The sequence below is a fragment of the Uloborus diversus genome, chromosome 2 (genome assembly GCF_026930045.1).
Source record: "Uloborus diversus isolate 005 chromosome 2, Udiv.v.3.1, whole genome shotgun sequence".
NCBI classification, from domain to species: domain Eukaryota; kingdom Metazoa; phylum Arthropoda; class Arachnida; order Araneae; family Uloboridae; genus Uloborus; species Uloborus diversus.
The window spans coordinates 64711414-64738913 of NC_072732.1; the positions used below are offsets into that span (position 1 = coordinate 64711414).

The following is a 27500-nucleotide window of genomic DNA, read 5'->3' on the forward strand; positions in this document are numbered from 1 at the left end:
TCCGTAATGGTTGAAGAAACTCGACATATTTTCAGACATGAGCAAGTGTTTTCCGTTTTTTTAAATAATTAGAACTTCATCAAGCCTTTACCGGCCTTTTCAGAACAGAGAAAACTGATGAAGAATCATGGTTAATTTTAACTGAAGACGTAAACCTTATATAGGCTAAATATTTCATTCTTGTGTGCTCTGTGTAACGACGGTTATGAGAAGCCCGTGCAGTGGTTTGGCTGCATGATTTTCACTAAATGTCTTGGTATTTTACATTCATTGTTATTTTAAGTTTGCCTTTTTAATGCCTGTTCATCACTTTCTTCTGCTAGAAACACATTTCAACTGCTCAATGCATAGTATACTTTCATAGATACGTCTTAAAAATACATACTGTTTTTGGAAAAAAAATCTCACAGCAACAAATATCTTTTCTGTGGGCTCTTTAACAATGCAATCTCAGGGTGACACGAGAGGGTTTTCAAAAGACAACACAAGATGGCCTTTTAAACCATAAAAACCCTTCTTGATAATTTCAAAGCAGCGATTTTGGAAAACAACTCTTTCAACATTAAAGAAGCTAATATCCTTTAAAATGTCTTCATATGAATTTTTATTCGTTTTGTTTGTATTGTGGAGAGTTTTTGAACAATGCTCTACTCCATCAAAACATCTTCAATCAGCTAACCTTAATTTTTGAAGTGTTCAAGCTTCAGTTTAAGCTACAACTGAAACTGTTAATAAATTTCACATGGATGCGTATTTCAACCAAGATCTTTTTAAAAAAATTCTTACTCCAGAGAATTAAAAACTTGCAAAGAATATTCAAATGAATTTAGAAGAGATCACCAAAATGATCATGATGATGTAAAGTCAAACCTTGATTTAACATATTGTATGAAATAATAGATTTAGTTTTGTAATGAAATTAACACAAGATTTGATGATAAATATTTTCCTGTATTATTGGCTCTATATTATCTGGATTGGATCTTGAAAACAAAAAATAAATTGTTTCAATTATGAATAAAATTTATAGCATGAGGCAAGAAGAATTGCTCAGAGACTAGCCTAGAATGGACTATTCAATGATGAAAAAAGAAGATCATCAGAATTTTTAAAGTTACCTGGGTGATTTTGAAGAGTAATATGTGAAAGGTGTGTTCCAACTATTCCAATCAGTTCAGCTCGAAGAGAAAAATCATTTTCGTGTTTCAGGAGGTTAGAGAATTATTTGCGAAGTAAAAATGGTGGAAAAAAACTTAGCTGAAAAAAGAGCATGACACTGGGCATTGCTGGATTAGTAACAAGGTTTCCTGTTCTTCCGTATTTTAAAAATCAAGCATCAAAACATTATTAAAAGATGAAAACTATAGTACCAAAACACTTGATATGATAACATATTCTAAAACAAACTACAAATTTTGTCAAACATTTAAAATTTTTTTGAACACTTATTTTTATTAATTCTAATCCCATATCATGATTGCTTGCCAATATGTGTTTTGGTTTTACACCGTGGTAATGCATATTTAAGCAACTTGACCCCCCCCCCCCAAATGAAATGCTGAAATGCCGCCTCTGCTCCGGACCAAACGTGGTAATTAATTACCTTCAAAAGAAGAGCTTGGACAAAATGTTTTCGTGAGCACCGAATACTTTAATGTTCCTCAAATCGTGGATGAATGCATTTAGCAGGATAAGACCTCTTTCACAGACAACTGTTAAGACATATGAGCTAATTGAAGTAAAAATTGTCTCAGCTTTACATCCGCTTCTTCCTGCATACATTTCCCTCTGTACACGAAGTCTTGAATCGTTTTAACCAATACATCAAATTTCAAAGTAGCACTTTAAAAAATGGAAAAAGAGGATTGTTTTCGGGAATGGAAGATCCGTCCATCGAATAGGAGAAACTTGATCGAAAAACTCTTTTTCGTTCCTCGGTATGCTGCGTCAAAAGTAGTCTTTTTTCCCCTCGACCTATTCGAAATGGACAATATTCTGCGCCGTATTTGCATGGAATATATCAGAGCAAATGGCAGTCGAGGTTGATTGCACACGTGTCGTAAGATTCACAATATCGCAAACAAGGAAAAGAGAAACAACACTGGTAAATTTCTTTTCTTTTTATCAGAAAAGGGAATCGAATTTCTTCGTGTAAAAAAATATCTATAGTTGAAACAAACCTAACCTGGCAGGCTCGTAAATTTGTGTTTGGGATCTGTGTAACCTTAACAATGCTGCTAGGCTAGGTTTGTCCCAACTGTAGTTGACCCTGCATTTTACGAATAGTTTGGAACCACAAAAAGAGCTCATAAAATGGAAAGTTTATAAAATCGAATAGCATTGAATCAATAAAAGACATTTTGGCACTGGTAAGCTGTTTGGAAAATCGTGAGTGTTTGTAAGTCAGAGGTTCGTAAAATGGAGCGTCAATTGTATTTTTAAGACACGAGTTTTTCGCTAACTTAAGTATTTTTTTCCCTCCCTGATAAGTTTTTTAAACATATTTGATGCACTATCCTAATTTTACGTAAATATGCTTTACAGTCTAGTCTTAATCTAATCTAGTCTAGTCTAGAATGTAGAACTACTTATATTCCACAATTTCTAAAATAGCAAATATTTCCACAAAAAAAAAAAAAAAATCATTAGAATTTTTTAATTTTTATGTTGGATACGACTTTTAGTTTTTCCGAGTTCAATTTTTGGCGACAAGTATAATCAATAGTATTTTATTTATTTATTGCTTTTAACTATATTTGTTAATAAAATATGTATTTCCCGGAATAAGAGTTATCTTTCGATCAATGTTTTTATAACCTTAAATGCATATACATATGCGTATTTTTTCAGTCTTTCAATGCTTTTGAATAATTACTTACTTTGGTTTTAATTTACAGCATTCATCTGAGTTATTTAACGCCGTCAGTAATTTCTAATTTATGTAAACACGAATCTAACTGATGTCTATTCAATAATAACATGCATACCTTTATCATGTTTCACAAAACAGGAGATTTCAATTCCTTTCCAACTGCGATATGTAAAACTATTATTTTACCCACATAACAAGCAACTAATATTTATGAGTAATGCATTTGTTATTCCAGTTAAATTTCGAAAACGTAAATATGAAACCCCTCTTCCGTGTGTGATTAACGATTGCGAAAGTAATTAATCACCCCTTAAATTGCATGTATCGAATTGCAGTTGCGCTAGTAATGACTAAAATCTTCAATGCTGGTTGAAAGTGTTAATTGCTTTATTAGTTTCCTCTGAAGGCATTTGGTATTGGTTTACCTATATGAAGCACATTATTGCTCTGAATTTGATCACTTCAGTGGGAATTAGTATTGGAAATTGCCACAACTGTCGAAGTTTTCGTTTACGTCGTTTTAAAACGATCGGAAATGTACTATTGATTGCTGTTACATTCCTTTGAGCGTAACAATCAAATGCACATTAATTTAATTTCGAATACCGTTTTGTGTTTGCTTTAATTATCTGGTTTTGAGGTTATTTCTCAGGTCTGTTCTTCGCAACGAAAAGTAAGTAACTATTTTTATGTCTTTTGTTCGAAAACTAATTCTTCTGTGATTTTAGAAGTTTTCCACTTAATAATTTTTATTTCTTTCCTGTTATTGCAATGAATTTTATTGATTGCGTTGAAATATCTTTTGTTTTCTGTATTTTAATCGTTGAAGTGTGACTTTGAGAGCTACATATTTTACTTTCAATGATTTTGCTTTGTAAATTTTTACATAACTATTAGTATTCCAATGATTATGTTTAGATGATGATTTTTACATAAATCAATGGATTTTTGAAAGATGTTTCTTCCGTTCTTTTTTTTTTTTTTTTTTCGTCTGTACGAAGTTTGAAAAATTATTCAAATCGATCATATGCTTAGTCCAGAAGTTCTCAAAGTCCAGGCCACCGTGAATCCCGCCTGAAAATGTACCAACTTTGCATCCCCCCCCCCCCCCCCAATCCATCCACAAAAAAAAACTTTAGATGATGCATTCAATTCTTATTTTCGAACTTTTTAATTTCGTATTGTTTTTTAATTCATGTTTCCATATATTTTTAGAGCTGCTATCAGTAAAAGTTATTTCAAAAGTAAACGTCTAGGAATAAATCACCAACTCACAAGTTTAATAATGAATTTATTGAAGTGAAGGAACAAAACAATGTTAGCTTGTTTGAGTCATAGAAACATTGTATTAGGATTTTAAATAACAATACGGAAATGTACAAAGGTATTTATTAATGTGTGAGAAGTATTGAAATACCATGTTGGAATTGGTAATACAATGTGATAAAACCAAGGATTATGGAGGGTAAGCTGTGTGGGCCTCTGTGTGTGCGTAAACTGGTACATACTTATTTTTTCTCAAATTTGTTAACAAAGTACGTCTTCAAATGCGTTTATAAGCGCTTTTGTTCTAAAATAAAATGTAGCCTACTCACCCTGTGATTGCAAATTATTTTATTTATTTTGCTTTTTTTAGCAAGCTCATACCGCTGACCAGGGTTCGAGAAACTTAGGCTTAGTCGACTACCGCGCGCCTAATACAGGTCGCTCTGAAAAGCTCCAAAAAGTAGCAGACAAGTGTGATGCTATGCAATTACACATCACACTCCAGGGTCTGCCGTACCTACCACTATTTGTGGTTTTACCCGGTTGGATGGGGAGCGGTTCCTGGTCCAGCACCCCAGGGGTGTTGATTCACTTGTGAAGTGACCACGACATATTTAACGTACCCAGTCACCATTAACGAACACAGAGGATCTTCTATCCGACTTGCGTTCGAATACGAAACCCTACAGTTACGCGTCCGACGCCTTACCTATCAGGTCACCACTGCCCTTTGCAATTAAGCACGTGGCTTCATAGTTACTGAAGGGGAAGGGTTTTTCTAACCAGGGCAAAGTACTCCCAGTATATTTATGGAGTGCTTGCCTTAACAGTGCTTGCTTGAAATGTCAGTGAAATAGAGCATATGAAAGTTAATTTTGAAAAGCAACATTGCTTTTTTGACACAATTTTACCAAAACAGTTGAAATTATTGAAAAAAAAAAACGAATTTAGACTAGTTTGTAGGAAAGCTTACAAACTCTATTCCTCCCTTTTAGTCTCCCCACACTGTTGTTAAGCTCTTTTCTTGCAGAACGCACGTAGCTCTTAGCAATCGCTTTAAGTAAACGGAGACATCATTGTCATTCATGAATTCTGGGTCGTCTGTTCATTTTTCTGTATTTTGCGCAAAGCCCCAGATGGAGGGCACTTATGTCTTGTCCACAGCCTGGGCGTTAGCTAATGTCCTGTATAATGAGTGAGACGTAGAAGGGAGTCTATTTTATGTCCCTCTTTTCTCGACTTTGCTAGGGCTTTGGTAGATTTTCTTCTTTATTTTTTTTTTCTTTTACGGTTTTCATTTTTTATTTTGGGATATAGAGCATTTTTTCAACAGTGGAAGAAAAAAGTTGGATTGAAAGCCTCAAATATTCCTAGTTCCTACCGCCAACTTTCGTAGCTTTGTATCGTCGTAATTCTTGGAAAACAATGTAACTCAGTGCTGACAAACAGAGTCTATTTATTTACCCCCCCCCCCCCCCAGCACGAACACTTACACACTATATCGTCGCCTCAGAGCAACAGTAAGAGATTTAATTCCAGGAGTAACAGTAAGATATCCTACTGTTGCGATGAGGCGACGATATACAAATAGGATAGCTTGCGTATTAATGCATCATCGAAGAAGAAGGAAATCGTAACAAAGTAAAAGTTGAAGTTATTAAAAGTCTGATTTTTGAACATTAAATAAATGCAGACGATAAACGGAAAATAACAATTAATACGAATATAAAAAATATAAAATAAAGTATACCACAACAAGTAGAGTCATTCGGGGTACAGACGATCCGCAATTTTTCTATTTTAAACTAGCCCCACTTATATTTCAATACTCTTGATGTATTTACCGAAGAAAAACTTCTACTGCATTGTATAGTTACCAAAAATTAAGAAATGATGATGATAAAACTATTTCAAATGAATTATTAACCTGGTTCAAAGTTATCCTACCACTTCGATAAATTTGCGATATTAGTTACTAATTGTACAGTAATACAAATTATAAATTTTCTAATAAAATTCTTACATTTGATGATAAAACATTAGTGTTCATAATTATGTGCAAGTTGGCAGAAAAATAATAGAACTATTATTATACTGAGAAAATACACACATACATACAAGGGGGGGGGGGCAAAAGAACAAAAATGAAATCATCTTCATTTATATAATTGCGAATTCACTGATCGAGTAACCCTCTCACGTCATCAACGATGAAATTCGCGCCATAGCATGATAATTTGATAACATTTTTTGGTAATGTTTGACATGCAGGGAAATGCTTTATTTTGACAATGCTGAACTGTATCCGGTCACTTAACTGCTTCACAGGTAAGACTCATTTTAGGAGAAAGATGAAACGAAAAAGTGGTCAACAATGAACGCTATCCACTAGAGTTTAGGGTCAATCCACTGGAGTTGGGGTTAACATTTCAACTATCAAAACATCACCAAAGAGGTAATTGCTTCGTTCAAATGTAGAAGCAATTTTCACTCGTCATACCTTGACTGGCGATTTACTACTTTGGTAATAAAACATTAGTTTTCATAATTATGTGTGAGAACTGTTGTTATACTGAGAAAATACACATATACAAACAAGAGGGGGGGGAAGACCGGTAGAACAAAATAGAAATTCTACGCATTTACACGAATTAAAAATAGGGACAGTTCCAGGAAAACATGCAGAAAAATCCTGTATCCTAACGCACACCTTTCGTTCTCTTTCAGCCATGAGCTACTACTACAGCTATCTTAAAATTCGTGTTTCTAACCTCCCTCCAGGTTCTTATTTCATTCCCCTTCTTACGCTCTAACATTAATCCATGTGACTTTCTAGTAAATAAACGAAAGGAATAAAATTGTAAGTAAGTTGATGCGCTTCGGTTGTGAAGGCTATTTTTGAGATTGCACCCCTACACTGGCATTCCGAAGCATCCTTTTCTCGAAATGGAACATTTTGCTTGTTCCATCATCGCCCCCCCCCCCCTTCCCATCTGAAGTTTCTTTTTATGAGGAGAAATTCCCGTTTCTGTGAGATTATTTTTTGAAAATTCTAAAATGCTTTCGAGTGTTTTAATGAAGTTGTGAGGGTAGAGAAGTCTCTTGTTTTTTATTTGTGCATTTTCTTTATTGTGTGTGTGTGTTGGATATTCTTGGAAAGCATTTTTTATTCTTCCTCATCTTGTAAAAAATTGAGTATCATCAACTTCTCACTATTTTTCGCAGTAATTTCCGAATTTTGACCGTTTTAAAAAGTGAGTGGCACTAAATCTCTTATTTTAGTGAACTGTATAACTTCATTATTGTTTCTGCATTTTTCTACATGAAGATTTTTTTTTTCTTATGCAAATAAATAATACTTTTTTTAAGTCAGGTATGTGCTGTAACATCAAACGACATCCGCAGATAATAAAGCTCTTAACTCTTTAAAGATTCAGATCACTTGTTCCGTAAGTTCAAAATTTATTTTATAAACTAGAAAATCGCCCGTCAAGGTATGACGGGTGAAAATTGCTTCTACACTTGAACGAAGCAATTGCCTTGTTTGGTGATATTTTGATGGTTGACAGCTTAACATTAACTCCAGTGGACTAACCCTAAACTCCAGTAGATAGCGTTCATTGTTGACCACTTTTCTTTTATTCATTCTCCTTAAATGACAAGTGTTACCAGTAAAACAGTTTAGTTGCCGGATCCAGTTCAGCCTTCTCAAAATAAAGCATTTCCCTGCCCCCATGTCAAAGATTAACATAACATATTATCAACTTATGCTTTGGCGCGAGTTTCATTGTTGGTGACGTCAGGAGCGTGTCTCGATCAGTGAATTCGCAATTAAACGAGTATATATGAGGATTATGGAAAACTGATAATCTATAAGTTATATATATTTTTTCACGTTATTGAGAATCAGAATCGTAATTTTATTAGCAAAATGAAAAAAGTTACCACTTAAGGAACGTACTGTAGTTTTTTTTTTTTTTTTGAGCAATCACAAATTGCTTATTGCTTTCATTTGACTTTGATGTTCTATGATTTTATTTTCCCCCCACCTCCCTCTGCAGCATCACTGTCGACCGGCCGCCTCACGATGTTGCTCCTCTAGCGAAAACCGTCTTCAGGTTGCGTCCATAACCTACACACACGCATACATACACACCTACACACACACCTACACACACGCATACATACACACACCTACACACACATACATACACACACGCATACATACACACCTACATACATACACACATATACATACACACACTCATGCCTGCACACAAACACAAACAGACACGCCTACACACACACCTACACACATACATACACACATATACACATATATACACACATTCATGCCTGCACACGAACACAAACACACGCCTACGTACACGCATACACATACACACACACATATCACACGCGTACCCACACACATATATACACACGCCTACATACACAAACACACACTCGTGATTGCGAAAGACATAATTTGAATTCAAGATGTTAAAATTCAATTTTTTTAAAAAAAATTTTGAAAGCAGCACAAATTTTCATGTTCTACCTTAAAGCTTCAAAGGGTTGACCAATTTAGCTTTGAGAAACCATTGCAACTTGATTTACAAAGGAGTCTTTCGACTGATGGTTGCACATTTTGATTCTCGCATGTTAAATTAATTTGAACTGCACTTATATCTCTTACGTAATGTACACTGAATTAGAAAGTTTAGGGAAAAAAAGAAAGATCAATAGATATAAACAGAGTAATAGGAAGACAATTGAGACGATGCGAATTAGTAAACTTTTCATAGTATTGTGTTTATAAAAGCGAGTACGAATTAAAGGGCTCGGCTCAAGAATGTGATTTGACACATGATGTGAATTTTTCAGTAGTCTAATTTCTAATTTATGAAAATTTTTTGTAGAAATATTCAAAGGCATTACACACTCTATATTCTGCAATACTAAAACCAGATATGTTTTTCTCCATGTAACATAATCCATTGTCATGTTTATTTCAATTTTACTTATGAGAAACAAAAATTTTAATCGAAAAGTCAATCCTTGTGGCTTGGTCACACTTTTGCCCGAGCCCATCAATTCTACTTTTTCCAGTCAATTAGTGTAGTTAAAATGTTCTGTTAAAGATTGTAACTTTTTTGAACAACGGTTCTACTCTGTTAGGACAGTCGGATAAGTAATTTTAGAACTTACGTCATTAGTATATTTATAATTAATAAATGTAATGTTTGTTGTGCCCGTCCCCCCCCCTCCCAGAGCCTGATTACCGCAGGGGCATGTGGGCACAGGCCCTCCTCTTAGATTTTAGGGGGGCACAAAATCCCCTTAATTTATCATGCTAATTAAAATTAAATAATGATTTCACTCAGAATCTAGAGTACAGTGATATTGATAGTTTTGCAAATGCCAAAACAAGGAAAAAAAATCTATTTGTTGATAATAAAAAAAAATTCCCCTTAAAAATGTGATCTCTTTGCAAATCAGAAAACCACTCCAAATTTAGTACGGTGTACTTCAACCGGCAAAGTTTAACCACATTTTATATATTTATCGTATACTACTATATCTCTTCTACTGTTTAAATTTAAACGTATATATTACATTGGGATATGAGGTACCACCAAATTTAGTATGGTTGTGTAAAAACGCAAGTATCGAAATATTTTATTGCTTCAACATATAAAAAAGCGGGAAGGGGGGAGGAGCACAAAATGAATTTCGTGCCCCGTGTCTTCAAAAATCTTAGTCGGGTCCTTGGGGGGGGGGGGGCCTGAAATAGAAATATTCCCCATGTCTAATGTCAGGATGATTGGGCTCTGCCCTCCGCCCCCCACTCTGCACTACTGGCGCTTATGCTCGTGCTCATTGCTAATTTCATCTACGACGATCGCTGGTATTAGAGATGGCTGCTTTTTTCTTTCTTCCTTTTTCTTTTTTTTTAATAAATGTTTTTTGTAAAATGTTCGTGAATTCAGAAAATACATGTGCCATTCCTCAAAATATAGCTGTCGCGTGCCTTAACATTGCTATCTCTGCTCTAGACCTTTACTTGTTGAAGATATTAGTTAAAATTCATACCTTTGAAGTATGTATCCGCAACTAACCGCGATTGGTATGAGATGTCTTCCGGATTGACGTCCAATTTTGCGATATGGATGCCTCAATTTCCAAATCGATTTAACTCTACTTTTTTTAAAAAATCCTCATTTCTGCTTTAATAGTGCTTTATTAATGCTTAGCATCTGAATTAATGTTTTGGTTCAGTACATTTCTGTCCATGTGATGGCAGAGAATATAACATGATAGCCTATTTATTCCTATGGATAACACCATCTTCTTCATAACTAGTATCTACTTTTTGCTTCATGGAGTTGGTCGATTTGGCAAGTGAGGCATCCATATATCACTGGATATGTCGCAAACTCTAACAAAATACCGCCAGGACCTTTGCCAAATGCCATCCAGCCTCCAAAGGCGGCTGCCATTGAGTGGTCGCTGGTCGCAGCTCGAGAAAGGGGTGAATGCCTTTATGCCTCATAAAACTGGAATATCCATACGTTGTTGCTTGTTTTAGACAATTGGAACCTGAAAACATAATGAGTGTTAAAATTACTTCGTAAACACAATTTCAAGTTATTTTCAAATTGTGAGTTCTTTGGATAAATATTTCTACAATGTTTATTTTGCCTGTGTCAAAAATTATTTTTAAGTTTTCGCATCCGCATTCTTTTATTTCCATGCATACGAGTAATGACCCCGAAAACCATTTGATTAGAAAATCTTATTCCTGTTCCACCACATTTTCTCTCGCTGCGCACATTGACTTCGAACTCCCCTCTACGTAACAAGAGTTGGAGATCTAATAGTTCTTGGTGGTCTCATTTTTAGGTCTATAACAACTACTCAGTTCTCTAGAAGTCATTTTCAGTCAATTTATTTGACTTCTTTCCTCTGGAGTTTCGGATTTTGCGAAATGTTTACGAATGTAACAAAGGGAAACAGCGGGAAGAAAATATGAATCCGAAGAAATTTTGCTTTATTTTTATGGGGAATAGTTTTCTTTTCCCCTCTTACTTTCCTAAACGAGCTTTTCGAAAGCACTAGGAGCCCAAACTTTTTTCAAAAAGCTTTTTGAAGTAGAATCTTCTGCTGCTGCATGATCTCATTTAAGGTCTAAACAATTTTTAGTCGTTTCTTTGCGCACTTTGGCCGTTTCCTAAACCTTGCGTGCATATTTATTCTTTCGCTACTGTAAACTTTTACGTTATTTATAACATGTTGTTCTGAACAATGAAACTTAACAGATGAGTAAAAACTTTTAACATCAAACTTTTAACTTGAAGGATCAATATTGGAGATTTTTTTCTGGTCGCCTCTATTTTATTTTTTAACCGTAAAAAACAACAAATTAGTTTTTATATTTCCTCTGAAGCAGGAAAATTTCCAGTTTAAATAAAGGTTAATATTAGGTAAGTAGTTAATAGCATTAACTTAAATCAATAACGCAAGTGGGGGGGGGGGGGGTTGCGAAAGTAGTTGAAAGAAATTAACCGAAAGACAAATGATGCTAATATTTTTAGTCGCCACTTTTTCTAAATTAGTCACCACGTGGAGAGTGGCGATCACTAATCTTTATCTTTATTTTAACTCTACTTTTCAGTCCTTAATATTATGGTATTTTAGTTATCTCTCGACTAATTAAAAATTTTAGATTGTAAACGGTATGAAAGCTTTATTTTCTATCAAGTCTTATCCTTTGAAAATCGTGTGATACCAAAAAAAGTATGACATCATTTCATGAACAGCATTTATTCATCTTTTTATTTCGCAACCGTTTGTTGTCTTTACTAATAATAAAGCTGAAAGTCTCTATTTCTGTAGGATGTCTGGATCTCTGTGACGCGCATAGAGCCTAGACCGTTCAGCCGATTTTCATGAAATTTGGCACAAAGTTAGTCTGTAGTATGGGAGTGTGCACCTCGAAGCGATTTTTTGAAAATTAGATTTTGTTATTTTTCTATTCCAATTTTAAGAACATTTTCCCGAGCAAACTTATCATAAGATGGAGGAGTAAATTACCAAGTTATCATAACGTGGAACCGTAACATGGGTACAAACCAATTGGCGAGAAAATTCACCATACATTATTTGTAAATATACAGGCGAAACAAAAGACCTTTTAATTTTCTACTACGGGCAAAGCCGTGCGGGTACCACTAGTAGATATATAATTTAATAGCTAAAGTTGTTAGTAATGTAGAAGTAGTAGTTAACTATGTTACAGTCAAAATTTTTATTCTCGTTTTAGCAATTACTTAAGTTGAATTCTTGCTAAGCATTTCCGAAAGTTTTCTTTTTTTTTTTCCCCCAATAGTTTAGTTTAAGAATCAATCAATTATCGCTTGCTTGCCGAGACGACTGATGGCTGCATTCGATTCTGATAAATGGAAGCTGATTTGCTATTGTACACAATAGCTTCGTTGTTTATTTATATCCTTGTGTCTTAAGTGCCGAATAAACTCGAGTGCTTCGTCCGGCTTGATATAAAATACTTCGCATGCCATTTTTCCGATTAAAAAAGTAATGTTTACGCTCGTTTGTTTACTTTTGAAGAGAGTTATTAAGAGAGTATCTTCTTAGTTCATTTGGCTGCATGATTGTCTATTTTGAGACTACAGTTGAGTCTCGAAAATCCAAGGCAATCGGGGCTCACTCCACCTCGGATTACTGAAAAGTCCGATTATCCGGAGCATTCTTGGCGATTAAAATTTTTCACTACTCGGTCAACCCAAGGCATCTTTTACTTCCTTGTACAATGAAAGATGTGTATTGTCTTCATGACAAATTTATCACTCAAATTTCAACAGAGATTCATTACCTCGAAACGAAGTTTGATTAGCTTTATTCATACCAATAACATATTTTTGTGTCAACATTATTTTGCATGCAAACTTATAGGCAACGAAAAATGTATTTTCTCTTTATTCGAATTAATTTTGATATTAGAATTCATGTGTGTGCGATCGAATGTAAGTACCTCGCATAACACAAAACGGTTAGTGTAGTACAAAGTTGAAAATTCGTACATAAAACTTGTACGGCGTTAAGTTGTGTAGTTACTGTCCAACCGCAGATTGCATAAAATTGGCAAACGTACAGTTAAGATGAGTTCATCTGAATGATTAAGAAAAATAACAATTTAATGCGAGTGTTCCGCTCATTTGAATGTGCGACTCTGCTTAATTTAGAGGTTAACATACATCTGTAAAAGCTGAGATGTCTAAAAACTAATAGATGCGCCCATATCCGCCAGTAAACCGGATGTTTGCCTTTCCATACAATCCGTGGTCAGACAGTAGTTACCTTGTTGATTGTAATCGAACACATCAAAATGGCTGTTTAATCGCCTTTATTGGCAAAACAATGTTACTTTTAAGGTTTTTTTTTTTTCATATCCCTAAAGTTATCTCTGAGGCATCTATAACCTATCTTTAGCAGTCAATGAATATTTCGTGCCACTTGGCAAGTGTTGTTGACACCAAGCTTTTAATACCTCTTTAGTATGGTTAAGTAAGTTTTACAGTTGCAATAGGTTTCGATTTTCGGATTTTACTAAAAATCATTTTTTCAGCTTAAAAAAAATTTCTTTAACATTTTAATAAATTATCTTGAACTAAATGAAACCTCGGACTTTTAAAACGCGGATTTTCGAGACTGTACTGTACCATCCTCTGTTTTAAATCTTGTAGACCTAAATTCTACGTTAGTACAGAGTGTGCATAAAAAAACTCCCGGGGTGTTGAAGCCTGTATTTTTTTATTCAATCATAAAATTGTTAATGTTATAAAAATGTACTAAAAGGTTAATTTATCAAAAATTTTACCATTTAATAGATTTAAATGTGTGCTTAGTTTGTGCACTGTAAAAAAAATTCGGAAACGTTTCTGAGTATATCGTGCAGCTGCGGTTCATGAAATTTTCAAAAACGTTTCTGAGTATTTCGGAATTCTCTTTCTGTAATGTCCGGAAACGTGTCTGAGTATTTCGGAATCCTCTTTCTGTAATGTCCAGAAACGTGTCTGAGTATTTCGGAGTCCTCTTTCTATAATTTCCAGAAATGTTTCTGAGTATTTTGGAATCCTCTTTCTAAAATTTTCAGAAACGTTTCTGAGTATTTCGGAATCCTCTTTCCGTAATTTCCAGAAATGTTTCTGAGTATTCTGTGCAGCTGTGGTTCATGAAAGTTTCGAAAACGTTTCCGAGTATTTCGGAATTCTCCAAACAATTTTCAAAAACGTTTCTGAGAATTTCGGAATCCTTTTTCCGTGATTTTTTTCTAAAAAATAATTTTTTACTATAGTATTGCATGCCATATCAGTTTCAATTCTTTCATATCTAAGAGCAATGAAACAAGCAATTTTAGAATCATTCGTGGATTTTTTTTTCTGAATTTCTAATGACAAATAGCATGGTAAACAGCATAACATATGCACAGTTATAAATTTTTGAAAATTTATGAAATAATATAGTAGTTTCATTCATAATCACAAAATCGTCGGGGGAGGGGAAGGGGAGTACTTTCTCAAAAGTGGGATTGTTTGTTAAACAATATTAAACATCAGTTTTTCTCTCAATATTTTCAAGACAAAATTATCAACATATTGTATTTTTAATGCAGAACTTAAAAACATATCTTGTATCAAAGTTGATAGCTTTTATTTTCGGATAAAATTTGACAGAACTTACCTACACTTTGCGTTCCGAAATTCGTTCACGTCAAGTCAATTTCTTTGACGAACAAAGTGTACCGAAAAGTACCAACAGAGAAATTGATGAATTTAAATATGACACCAAAGTCCCCCTGCTGGAACCTTTCGGGATTATTCTTCTGTTCTTGCCCTTTTCCAGTTTATCACAAATATAGATACTTAATCAAAATAGGTTACTGATTTAGAGTGTGCGCAAAATGCATTATATATTTTATTTATTAAAACATTGAACTCTATTACATGATTATTCCATTTCATATATACGAGAGTCCCCCCCCCCCCCCCGCACACCATAAGAGTGATGGTGCACCCATAAAATGATATAAAGCGCCCCCCCCCCCACCTTAAAAAAAGCAACCCCTTGAAAATGTCAATGGCACAGTCTGCGTGGTGAACGCCCCTCGTCTTCTCACCATATGTGCATTGCATATTCATAACATAGTATTTAAAAACTGATCACTTTTAAAACGATGACATGAAATAATATTACTTTTTATTTCAGCATGTAAATGCAGCTGTTCCATTTTTGCCACTGACTCATTTCTCCTGACTGTCCTACATTAAACTAGTATATCCACGAAGGAAATGTTATTTTTGGAACTAATGTCAAGGAATTTTTTTATTGTTAACCACATTTAACAAAATGAATAAGCAGATGAATTAATTTCATAACTATGTTCTTACTAATAGATAACATGGTCATTTTCTAATGGTATAAATATTTTTAAATGAATGAATAAATTATAATAAAAAAAGATAAATTATACCGGCACATTTTTTATGAAGCATATTACAATACTAGAAAATATTTGCATTACCATATTTCTAATGAATTAAACAATTGATTTTTTTTTCTTTTTAAACCAAAATGTATGTACATCCAAGTATTTCGAAATAACTTTTCTGTGATTGCTTCTCAAATATAAATCTTACTTCTTTTGCGTAATTAATCAGTTTCAGTTAGTTACAACAAATAGTACACCGCGCACATAGGTATGTAGGATAACTTTAAATTAATTCGATAAACCCAAAAACAGTTACAACTGGAGCGTCATCAAATGCAAATCAACAAAAATATAAATGTATATAACAACATGTTTTAAAATATTCATTAATACTTACAAGTGAACATGAGCGGAAGAAAATCTAAGTACCTCCATTACAACTGAATAAGTAATCCAAAGGGTTTCGTTTCATTAAGTATAAACACGGGTGTTGAAACTATTCACGCTTGAACACACAATATATATCTAATTATGGTCGCATTGGAAATTGTAAAGAAGCAAATGGTTATTAACTAACTTAATAGCTGCGTACATCGTCTAAAAAATCAAGGGCAGTCCAAAATGCAAAGGCATAAAATTAGTTTCGACACATTTTACTACTCTCTAGACATGAAATAACAAGCAATCCAATGCTAAACAGTTGCTGACTGCAGCAACCATAGATAAGAAAAAAAGAAGTTCTCGTTATTTCCGACTCATTGACGCCTGTGTTGGAAGGATGAAATAGGTTTCGAAGCGTTGCGTCATCACTTCCGCTTCTAGATATCTTGAAATAACAAAAAGCTTTCTGAATATTGAGGAGTTCGCTATTGGATGAAGGATTCCTACTATTTCGGAAACGTTTCCGATATATCTAGAAACGTTTACGAAATTTGTTACAGTGTGGCACACCCAGTTTGAAGCACATCTAAACGGTATTTGACGTCTTCTCAGGTTTTGACCAAGATGTCTGGAATGATATTTGCCACTCTAGTGTTGAAAAAGCAAACTGAAATTGGTGTGCATAAAATTTAACGAACTACTGATTTCTTCAAAATTAACTGACCTCACCTTACTCATACCGTTAACTTGATTTGATTTTTTAAAACCGCGGAGTTCTTTTGTGGTCACCCTTGTCTAGTTCAACCAGAGGCGCCGACTTGCAAAAATTATTGAGGGGGCTAGACATCACCGGGGGTTTAGGTGGTTATGCAATCCCACGGAGGTGCCCCCCCCCCTCAAATAAAGGTCAGATTTTTGTACCTTGTAAATGCCAATTTACATATTTGCTGGTGTTTAATTTAAACAAACAAATGTGACATGGCGTTTTTACCGTAAAACAATCTAAAAAATGGTACACAAATTTTCTAGTTCAACTAGATTATGTCACTTGTCTTAGAAAGAGACAGGTTTTTGTTCTTTTCTACGGGGAGCCGTGCAGTGCTGTAGCGAGGCATTGAAAAAGGTAGGGCACTTGACTTGCATGGAAGGGCACTCCTAGAGATGCCGACTTTAAAAAAAATATTGTGAAGGGCCGGGGGGGGGGGGGGGGGGTCTTGCCGCGGGAAATTTTCTAAATTTGAGATCAAAAATAGTGAGCTTCAAAGTTTTTTTTAAAGCATTTTAAAGGCATTTAATCAACGTTAGAACCCCGAAAACTCGACAAGCCTGACACATATTTTTTGGCTTTGAAAAAAGGAAATAATAAATACAAACACGCACAGTATTTTTGTAAAAAGGTAATTTAATTAACGCATGTTTTTTAAGACCAGTTGTTTTTTCATAAGTGATATCGGCTGACATATTCAAGTGTAAACGCAGTTTCTCAATGTCTAGGTCATTTTCGAAAAACTCACTTGATTTTTCAAAATTTGTTTCACTTTTGCTTAATAAAAGCAAGCACTCTTGTTCAACTGCAATGACCTATGTGAGTCCAGTTGATGTAAACCGCCCAGTAATGCAAGATTGTACCATTTCACAAACCTCAATGTATTGCTTTGTAGTACTTAGGGATTTTGAAAGTGTGCAGTGAGCTGGCTTTGTTGTTTTCATACTTCTTTGGTATACGTCGATTCCGAGGAAGCGAAAGGATCATCATTTTGTGAAGGTTTTGCTTTTAAAAACAATTCCCAAAAGCATTCAAAACTATCACGCCTCCCATTTAATATACAAATCAAACCCTCATATATTTTTTCCAGATCAGCAACACTTAGAAGGGCGCGCCGCAGCGCTGCCCACTAGCAACAGACTTGACCCGTAAGTTCGCGCTCTGGGACAAATTCTTAGTGTGCTTGCAGCACCGTAACATCATCATTGTTCACACCACTCGTTTTCAGTTAACCTGCTTACTACCATAATAATTATTTGTTTTAACTCATTACTGAATGCATTTTACAAGGTAAACTATCTTCAAACAAGGAAAATAAAAGATAAATTTATGAGTTTAGAAAGCATAAAATGACTAATAATTTTCTTAATTTATTGGAGGGGCTGTGCCCCCTCAAAAATATTCTTGAGGGGGCTCGGGCCCCCTCAGGCCCCATGGAGTCGGCGCCACTGAGTTCAACTTTGGAAATATATTTGTTTGGAGAAGTAATAATTCCAACAGAACATTTCACCATCAACAATCCTTCTTTCCTGGTTAGACAAATTGTTTCCTCAGACTCCGCCTTTCTAATATCAAATTACTGGTCTCATGAAAGATACTTCTACCTGTCACGATTTTCTTAATCATTTCGTCTCACAGGGAGGTATCGAAAAAAAATTCCGGATCTCTGATTAATGTTGCTGCCCAACGTCCTTATCATTTTCGCGTTTGAGGTCTCTTGCGTAGAAGTGGTTGCGTGGAATGGATCGTCTGCAGGGGAATGACAGCTGAGGATGGAATCGGGTGTCTGGAAATGGACATGCGTATGAAAAATGAAGGATTTGGTGGTTTGTTTGCTTCGGTCATCTACTCCTAAAATGGCAACAAGAGTGTTATTTCTATTGGAAACGGTTAAGTTCGGTTCGAGAAAAGCATTAAGTAATTGATAAATATGAAAGAGAAAGAGTTAGTATTTCTAAAGAATGTCTTTACGTGCAACTTGAGAAGGAAATGCCATTGCACTTTTTTCCTCGAGAAGTTTTCACACTGCTAATGAAGATTGATTGATAAGTGTGAGATAAGGTTGGATGTTGAAAGCTGGATACGTGTATCTGAAGCGTGAAAATTCATTAGTTCGGTTTTTTTCCTTTTTTTTCTTCCTTTTCTTTTTTCACTTCCTTTTCACTAAAAAAAGCTTAAAGGATTTTCCAAAATAAGAACGCTCTAGTTATGTCAATCGAATTAAAACATATTTAAGTCACAGATTCAAAACATCAATCACATGTTAAGTATAAGCTGCGGATTTTTTTAGTAGATAAAAATGGTTTTACGTAACAGACTGAGAAAATTTTATGTTTATAATTTCACTCCTCAAAATCAGCTATGATAGTTTACCGAAATATGTCAATTATTTTTATTGCAATTCTATTTGTTTGAATCCATTTCTCTCCTTGCTTTGGCACATTAATTTTCTGAATTGGAGAAAAGAGATTATTTAAAGCAGTATTACTATGATCAATTGCCTGCATTTTATGATACTAATTTATGCCTTAAAGCGTTCAATGTGACTGTGTTGAGTACTTGAATAATATATTTAAAAAAGCTTTATGTCATAATTTTGTCCATTTTTAAGTCAACAGTTGATTGTAAATCGTTAACAAATGACAATATATTGTATATCCGATCAAAACGTTTGTTTATAAAATAACACCCCGTGGATATATCCGTTCAGGAATGTTAGATAAAGGTTGTAAATGGGACAGAAAAATAACTAAAAAGTTTAAATAATAACGTTTAATTTTTAGTTTTTCAGATAAGAGAAAGAAAGTCACGAAAAGAATCGCAGTATCCGAGGTAGAGAGTAATATACACTTAGAACTTTTTTTAAAAAATCCAAATAAAAATCTTGTGTTGTATTACCCACATTTTTTTATACCACCTGATCAAAAATGTTCCACACAAACTAAATCATTTTTAACTTCGAACGGTTTTGTATCAGGAATTCCACAAACATCAACCATCATAACACTGATATCCTTTGATCACATCATAACTTTGAATTGATGCATTAAGTTTATCAGAGCAACGTCACATTGCATCTTCTCGTTAACCAAAACGTATCGGATGTTTCTCTGCAGTCAGAAATGTGTTTCTCAAAGACGCCGCTAGACGAATCTCTTTTGAATCGTATTTATACTATACTTTATTGAATACTAGCGGCTCCCGCACGGCTTTGCCCACAGTAGGAAATTAAAAGGTCATTTGGTTCGCCTGTATATATACAAATAATGGAAGATGAATTTCTTGCCAATATGCTATGTTAATTTGCTCGTCCATGTTTTGGTAATTTGCTCATTCATGTTATGGTAATTTCCTCGTCCATGTTATGGTTATTTACTCGTCCATGTCAGGGTAATTCGCTAGATAAAATGGGCTTAAAATTGGAATAGGAAAAAAAAATCGAATTTTCGAAAAATCCCTTCTAGGTGCTCACCCCTAGGCTATGAACTAATTTTATGCCAAATTTCGAGAAAATCTGCCGAACGCGTAAGATATCCAGACACACAGACTTTCAGCTTTATTATTAGTAAGATATTGCGTAAAAATAATTCAAAGTAAAAAGTAATAACACACGACGCGCTTCTTTTCTTTCATTGCCGAGTTCATGCAATCCATGCCAATGCCTTTCTAAATGCTTTTAATACCACCCTAAAGCTACTGGCACATTACTTAAGCACACATCTCATGGAATCCCAAATTGCTCTGCGAAGATAAAACCTTTTACCCTGCTTCACCTTTTAAATCAAATCAAATAACAGGGGCTTCTGTGCGAAAACCTAATTTTATCTCCGGTTAATTGCTTGTAAAATTCCGCCATTTTCACCCTTGCCTCGTACACATTTAATTCAATCAGAACTTTTCGGAAATGCAAATATTGTAGACGCCTCCTTTGTGTGTGCCCTTTGGGACGTCGCGTTAATGCCTAGGAGGTATCATTTTCTGGAGGATTTCTTTGTAACTGAGGTTAATATGCAGCGAAGGAGGGTGATGCATGTCCCGCGCGAGAGGCGTCTTCGAGGTCAATATTTCTAGGCATCTTTTTTAGATTTAGTTATGGGAGTGTTTCTTGTATTTATACTGTGAAGCTCAGCTTTCAGAATCCGGATTTACCAAATGTGGCTTAGGTTCGGGATTTGAAAATATCATGATATTAATTATCAAAAAAAAAAAAAATCTGTTATTTTGATAGTCGTTAAATTGAGCGTCGTTAAACAGAGAACCAACTGTATATCGGATATTTTGACGATATTTTCAATCAGCACAAGCTCGAGTCTTAGTACAGTAAATGCATCCTCAAATCCCTCTTTATTTTCTTATATTATTATTGCAATATGTTTCTTTCATTATTCATATCAAAAATTTCATTTTACATTTTTATAAATTTTAATGGAATTAATTTAGCATTAATTGTTTTACTATTTTTTCTTCTGTTAGCTACTTTTGCACAGTTACATGATTCAGAAATAAAAAATATGCAGTAGTCATTGCTCAGTCATAAGACATTTCCTTTTTTCTGACCAATGTTTAATATTTGATTAGGCACTTTCAATATGAATTAAAATTCTTACACTACAAATAATTTTATGTATATAAAATAAAAGAGGAATATTATATTACTTTTTTACATCAATATTGTATTTCTACATCACAAAAATGTAGTTCATAACTTTTGGTTCTTTTTAATAATAAATATTACTATGATTAATATAATTTTTATATTGAAAACACCGTAGTTGAAAAAATAAATATCGGATATATATCATGATATATAGCGACCGATACATATCGGCGAACCCTGCTTAGGTTTATCCCCAAAATTTTCTCCTCACACTGATAAGAAAACGGTAGATTTTTTTTTTTTTTCAAATTATATTCGTGTGTATTATTGATAAATAATAATGTATTACATTCCATCTTTGGGTATAAGAAACAAAACAGAAAACTGGTTATACAATGGAAATAATCTGTTGAAGTGCAATGAAATTTTCACTTGTTGTTGAACAAAAGGAGAGGCTATGTCGCACAAAATGTCAGAAGAAAACAACAATTAGTTTTCAAACACGCAGTTTGATCCTTAAATGCATCTTGTTGCTATTTGGAAAACCAATTTAGTCTTCTGAAATACTATAAGAACAAATTGAAACTCTGTAGTTGACAATAACCGAGAAAATACTCCCTGAAGATGCTATTAAATCAATTTTAAAGTTGTAAATGCACCAATCTGATGGGAAACGAAAATAGATTTCTTTCTTCTGCATTCGCGAATAAAGGTTTTTTTTTTTTTTTATTTATTTTTTTTTATTTATTTTTTTTTTCAGTTTAGTGCACTTGAAAATGCCTACTTTTTTAAAATTCTATGACGAATAAGTTTTACTGACTGTAATTTAAATAGTAAGGCACTTTTACAATTTTTAACCATGTTTTGGAACATTTGACTGAAAATTATTTGTTGTTTTTCTTCTTTTTTTTTTTTTTTTTTTTTTTTTTTTCAGTTAAAGCTCTATGTTGCCAAGTGGCTGTAAATAAATTAAACTATGATTTTTTAAAAGTATTTTTCTCATGATCTGAACAAAAGCTCAAAGCCAAAGAATATATTTTAAAGTGTTTTTAAAAAATCATGGATTTATGGGATAAACACTAGTGACTTTAACTTCTGCTAAACATTTTAATGGACAATATTTATCACTATAGTGTGTGACCATCTCTACTAAAGATGGACTGTTTTTTTTAGAAATTTATTTTAAAAAAATGAAGAAAAAACTAGAGTTTACCAATTTCTTACCTTATTATAACGGCCTATTGGGTTCATCTACTCTTATATTTTTTACAGAATAATAATTAGTATATTAAATTACAATGCTAGCAGTTTTTAACGTTGATTTTGAATTTCCCTTTTTCTTTTTAATTACTTGTTACATACGGAATTTCAACATCACGGTCTTCTGTCTGTTATAAAGCATTATTTATGCCTCGAAGGAAAGAAAATTAAAACCCTGTTAATCCGACATGAAATTGTGAAAAACATAATGACAGTCATCATGAAAGTTTTAAGACGACAAGAAAAAAATCACCAAAAACAAAACGCTCATTTAAATTTCCCTACCGGTAATACTTGAGAAATGTTGTTCATGATGATCAAATGTTGAGAAATGACACGTTCATTTGATTTGCCATTTATCTCTTCTCTATAATTTTACTCTAAAAAATTATAATCAAGTATTCGATGATAAATATTTACGATTAATCAGTTTCATAGCTACGTGCTAATCATCATGCCGTCAAATTGTCGAGTTGATGGATTGGACAAATACCATTCATTGACTGTCGTAAAACGTTGATGTATAGCTGTTGAATCATGTCGGAAAGGGATTGCATATATGGCACTTATCTCATTCTCATTTTGATCGAATACCAAATTTTTCAAAGTCGCTGTTTTCTTTCTTTCTTTTTTTTTTTTTTTTTTTGGCTAATATGTGTAATCATTTCCTACTTGAAGTATACTTATTACGTCCAACAGGCAGCCTTCCATTATAAAATACGAGAAAGCTTTCTTCATTGCTTTTTTCTCCCCTTCTGAATTTTTTACTTTTGTCGAACATTTTCGAAAGAAGACATTGATAATCTTAAAGGGCTGTTCATATTTGAGGACGAATTTTTTACAACAAATTTGACACCACTCCCCCTGTGTCACTCTTCACCTTACCCTCTTCCTTCTCCTTGTCATATTTCTCGCTGTTTTTCACAAACATATTTTTATATTAATGTGTGATGTCGCATTTCTTGTTTCTCCCTCCCTCCTCCTTTTCACGTGCTCACAATTTTACGCCCCCCCCCCCCCCCGAAAGCGTGACATCATTTGTAGACGGCCCCAAATAAATTTTTCAAGGTTTTTAAGCACTATAACTTCAACGTGTATTTGAATGAAGCAATTTGCGTACTGAAAAATCCGTATTTGTTACACCTATAAAGCAATGGTCAATTGGTACCGGTACGACGTTCTGGCAACGCTTTTCTAGGAAAGTATTATCTTTTCACATGAATCGCTTCATTTCACATTAAATTTCACTTAACACTAAAGATTAAATGTATTTTCGCTGTACATGCCCTGTGCTTATAACTTAATCTTCTTCTGCAAATTCATATCTTGAAGCCAACAGAAGTTTGAACCTTAGAACAGGAATTAGTAACTGGAGGAAGCATGTCCAATCATTGACTTAAGAAATGCTAAGGCAGAGGTCTCATGTCACATGGTTAAACTTTGACGAATGGGATGAAAGCAAAGTATGCCAATACTTTGTTATCAAATATATCACGTGACTTGGGATCTATGCTTTAAGAATTAAAGGCTTCACTTTCTCCATCTTTTATTCCTTCTCAATTGTCTGAACGCCTGAGACTGAAACCGAAACCATCGCTGTCGACTGGACTCAGTAGTGCAACTATAATTTTCTTTTTGGGTGGGGAGGATGGGGACTGTAAAAATCCTTAAATAAAAAGTACCCGAACCCAATGGGCAATCACATAATTTTTTTTTTGGAAATGACTATTGCCTTACTACATCTAAGAAAAACGTTTTAAAATCTAATTTATTGAAAGAAAAAAACAAAAAAAACGAGCGTTCATTCACTGAGAGGGGGGATGGGGTCATTCACTTTTCGGCATATCTTTTTCCAATGACGGGGGGGGAGGGTATTTTCTTAGAGTAATTTCGTGAGAATGAATTTAAAAAAAAAATTTTTTAAGAGTACGTATTGGTTTTATATTTTGTAATAAATATTTGCACTTTTCCGTTATCGTTCGCAATATCAGATATCTTCCGGATGTTTTCGAAATGATGAAAGCTATTTTATGCGATTTTCATGAGAAAATTTACTTTAATCGATCATTTCATGTTTTAACAGTGGCGTTTCAGAAATTACTGCCTCCTTTATGAAAGGATTTGAATAAGCTCTGTTAAGTAAATTACTCTTATTCATATCTAGTAAAGTCTCTTCCTTCCATTCACATTCCCCGAGCTGGCAATACATTACTTAAGCAAACATCTCATAAAAGCCTCAAAATTTAATACCAGAGCGGAAAGGATAAACTTTCTATAGCCGGCTTCTTCTCCCTTTAAATCAAATCAAACAAAAGGTTCCAGATACCATATCGGTTAATTACGCGTAAAATTCGAACATTTTCAATCGCGCAGAATGCAAATATGTCCCCCTCATGCTTGTGTACTTAGTCCTAGTTGCCATAAAAGTCAAAGGGAGCTTCATTTTCTTAGAAGAATCTTATCTGTCGCCAAAATTTTACGCTTTTCAGAAAAAGATATTTACTTTTGGAGCCATTGAAAAGAAGTAGAGTCTATTCCTGGAAATTTAACGTGATGGGGTTTGTTCGTAGAGATGATCACGGCGCTGAGAATTCGCTTTTGATACTTTACGACACTTTGTTTTAAGAATAACCGATTTAATGTTAGAAAAATTTGTAAAGGATTCGGTAAGAGATTAGTTTTAAACAAAGAACTTTTGCTATAAAAACTATTCACACAATGGCCATTGTTTTTTTGGGTTTTTTTTCAAGATATATGCCTTGTGATTGCATACAGAACTAGCTTTATATGTACAATACAATTCTTGTTAAGCTAATATCGATCGCTAACAAGATTTTAAACTAGTTTTAGGTAGAATTTGAAATTATACAGAACTGCAGTAAGAAAAAGGCTTTAAATCGAGTTGAAGCTTAAAATTCTTTCCTTTTAGCTGGGTTTTTTTTTGTCTTAAAGTTTATTATATAGTTACAAAATCTTAAAATATACTCTCAATCTTTATTCATTTGTTGAACAACCATAACATTAGAGATTTCATTCTTACATACGTGGCATTGAGAGTGAGCTTTAAAAGTAGTTTAATCTTTAAAATATCAGCCTGATGCATTATATTATCATACTTCATTATACAGTGACGTACCTAGCATGTGTGACATCCTGGGCGGTAATTTGTACTGTCACCCCTCCCCCACCCCCAATCTAAAGGCGCAAAAGAAGAAAAAAAAATGGAAACATAAAAATACGATATTTATGCAATTTTCAGAAACAACTACATTTGTGTTGTAACGAAATTTTAAGTGGGCTAATGTACAAAAAAGAAATAAAAATGGGAGATCCAGGGGTTTACCCCCGAAAAATTATCAAACTTGTAGTCTTAAAAATGCATGCGAACCGTCCCCCCCCCCCCAGTAGTGACGCCACTGCATTATATTATTATAACATAAGATGGGGAAGTAGTCCACTACCGAATCTTTAAAAAAGTAGTGTAATAATTACATCTGATGTGAGTAACAATTAAAATTGGACTTTGAATATTGCATAGGGAAATCCTGGAAAGTGAAGAGTTTCAATGTATTTCTATGTGAAAAGTTTGATTGTGATTAATTTACTTTTAATTTTGAATTTCTTTTCTTCCAGAGTTTTTCAAGGAGCTTCTTCGAACGTCGAAAAAGGATTTCCACGAAATGTTTCTTCGCACTTACGGTATGCTGTACGACAGGAATTCTTTCATATTTAATGACATGTTCAACGATCTTGAAAAGTATTATTTAACGGGTGGTGTGGACCTCACAGCAGCTCTGGACAGCTTTTTCGATCGTTTGTACAGAAAAATGTTTCAGGTAGGTTAAAGTTTTTTTTTTCTTTTTTCTGTCCAGAAGTATCAAAGAAAAAGAACGTAAAATACACTCACTGGCCAATGAGTTAGAAACCTTTGAGAGAAACTTCTTGCCTTACTCGCACTGTGCAAGAGTTTGGACGGAGTATCATGATATGAAGCATGTTCTGCTGGCATGGAAATGGTGCCCTGGTGTTCCTCGAGGGTCAACAAACAGCCATGCGATATCTAGATATACTGGCAAATCAAGTGCAACTTGCAATGTTGCATTTTTATCCTGTGGGCGACGGATACTTCAAGAACGATAATGCAACTATATATCGTGCCAGAAGTGTTGAAAATTGGTTCGCTGAGCATCAGTCTGACTTCCAACGCCTTCCCTCGCCACCGCATAGCCTGGATCTTAACCCCATAGAAAATGTGTGGGATATGGTAGAAAGACGCATCCGACAGAGCGTCTTCAGAGCACTCTGCTCTTCCATATAATTCGCAAGATCTAAAAAGCTGCACATCCAATGCATATTATTCTCTGGATATAAATGCACTGCAGAAGCTTGTAGACTTGATGCCCAAGCAAATTAGAGCAGTTATCTGTACAGAAAGTGACCCAATAAAATAATGAGCTTGGATTTCTAATTCATTGGCCAGTGAGTGTATGTAGCCTTTATCTTGCCACATTTGCAGTTTCCATTGCTCCATATTTGCAATTTTCATTAGACAATATTCTTAGCTGTGTCATTGTTTCTTCGTACTTCCGCGTACAAGCCAAATAAGTTTTGATACGATTCATTTCTACTACCGTATCCATCCCTCCCGCTTACAATAGAATAAAGATGTTATATTCCCTTTGGAAATTTTATAAAATGTTTTTCATAATGAAAGGTTATGAAATTGTTCAGAAGAATAATGAATTAAAGAAGAGGAAATGTATTGATTTTTTTTTTTTTAAACTAGACAACCTCGAAATGGTAATTTTTCAATTGTTATACTTTGTTTTTTGACAATTACTAACAG

General features: G+C 34.1%; 1 protein-coding gene across 1 annotated transcript in view; it reads left to right on the forward strand.

Annotated features, from left to right (window-relative positions):
- The window catches only part of LOC129217085 (glypican-6-like), a 115923-nt gene that overhangs the window by 41012 nt on the left and 47411 nt on the right, over positions 1–27500 (forward strand). The window contains exon 2 of the mRNA XM_054851333.1: positions 26288–26490. Within this exon, the coding sequence (XP_054707308.1) occupies positions 26288–26490 (203 nt within the window). The remainder of the gene's footprint in view (positions 1–26287; positions 26491–27500) is intronic.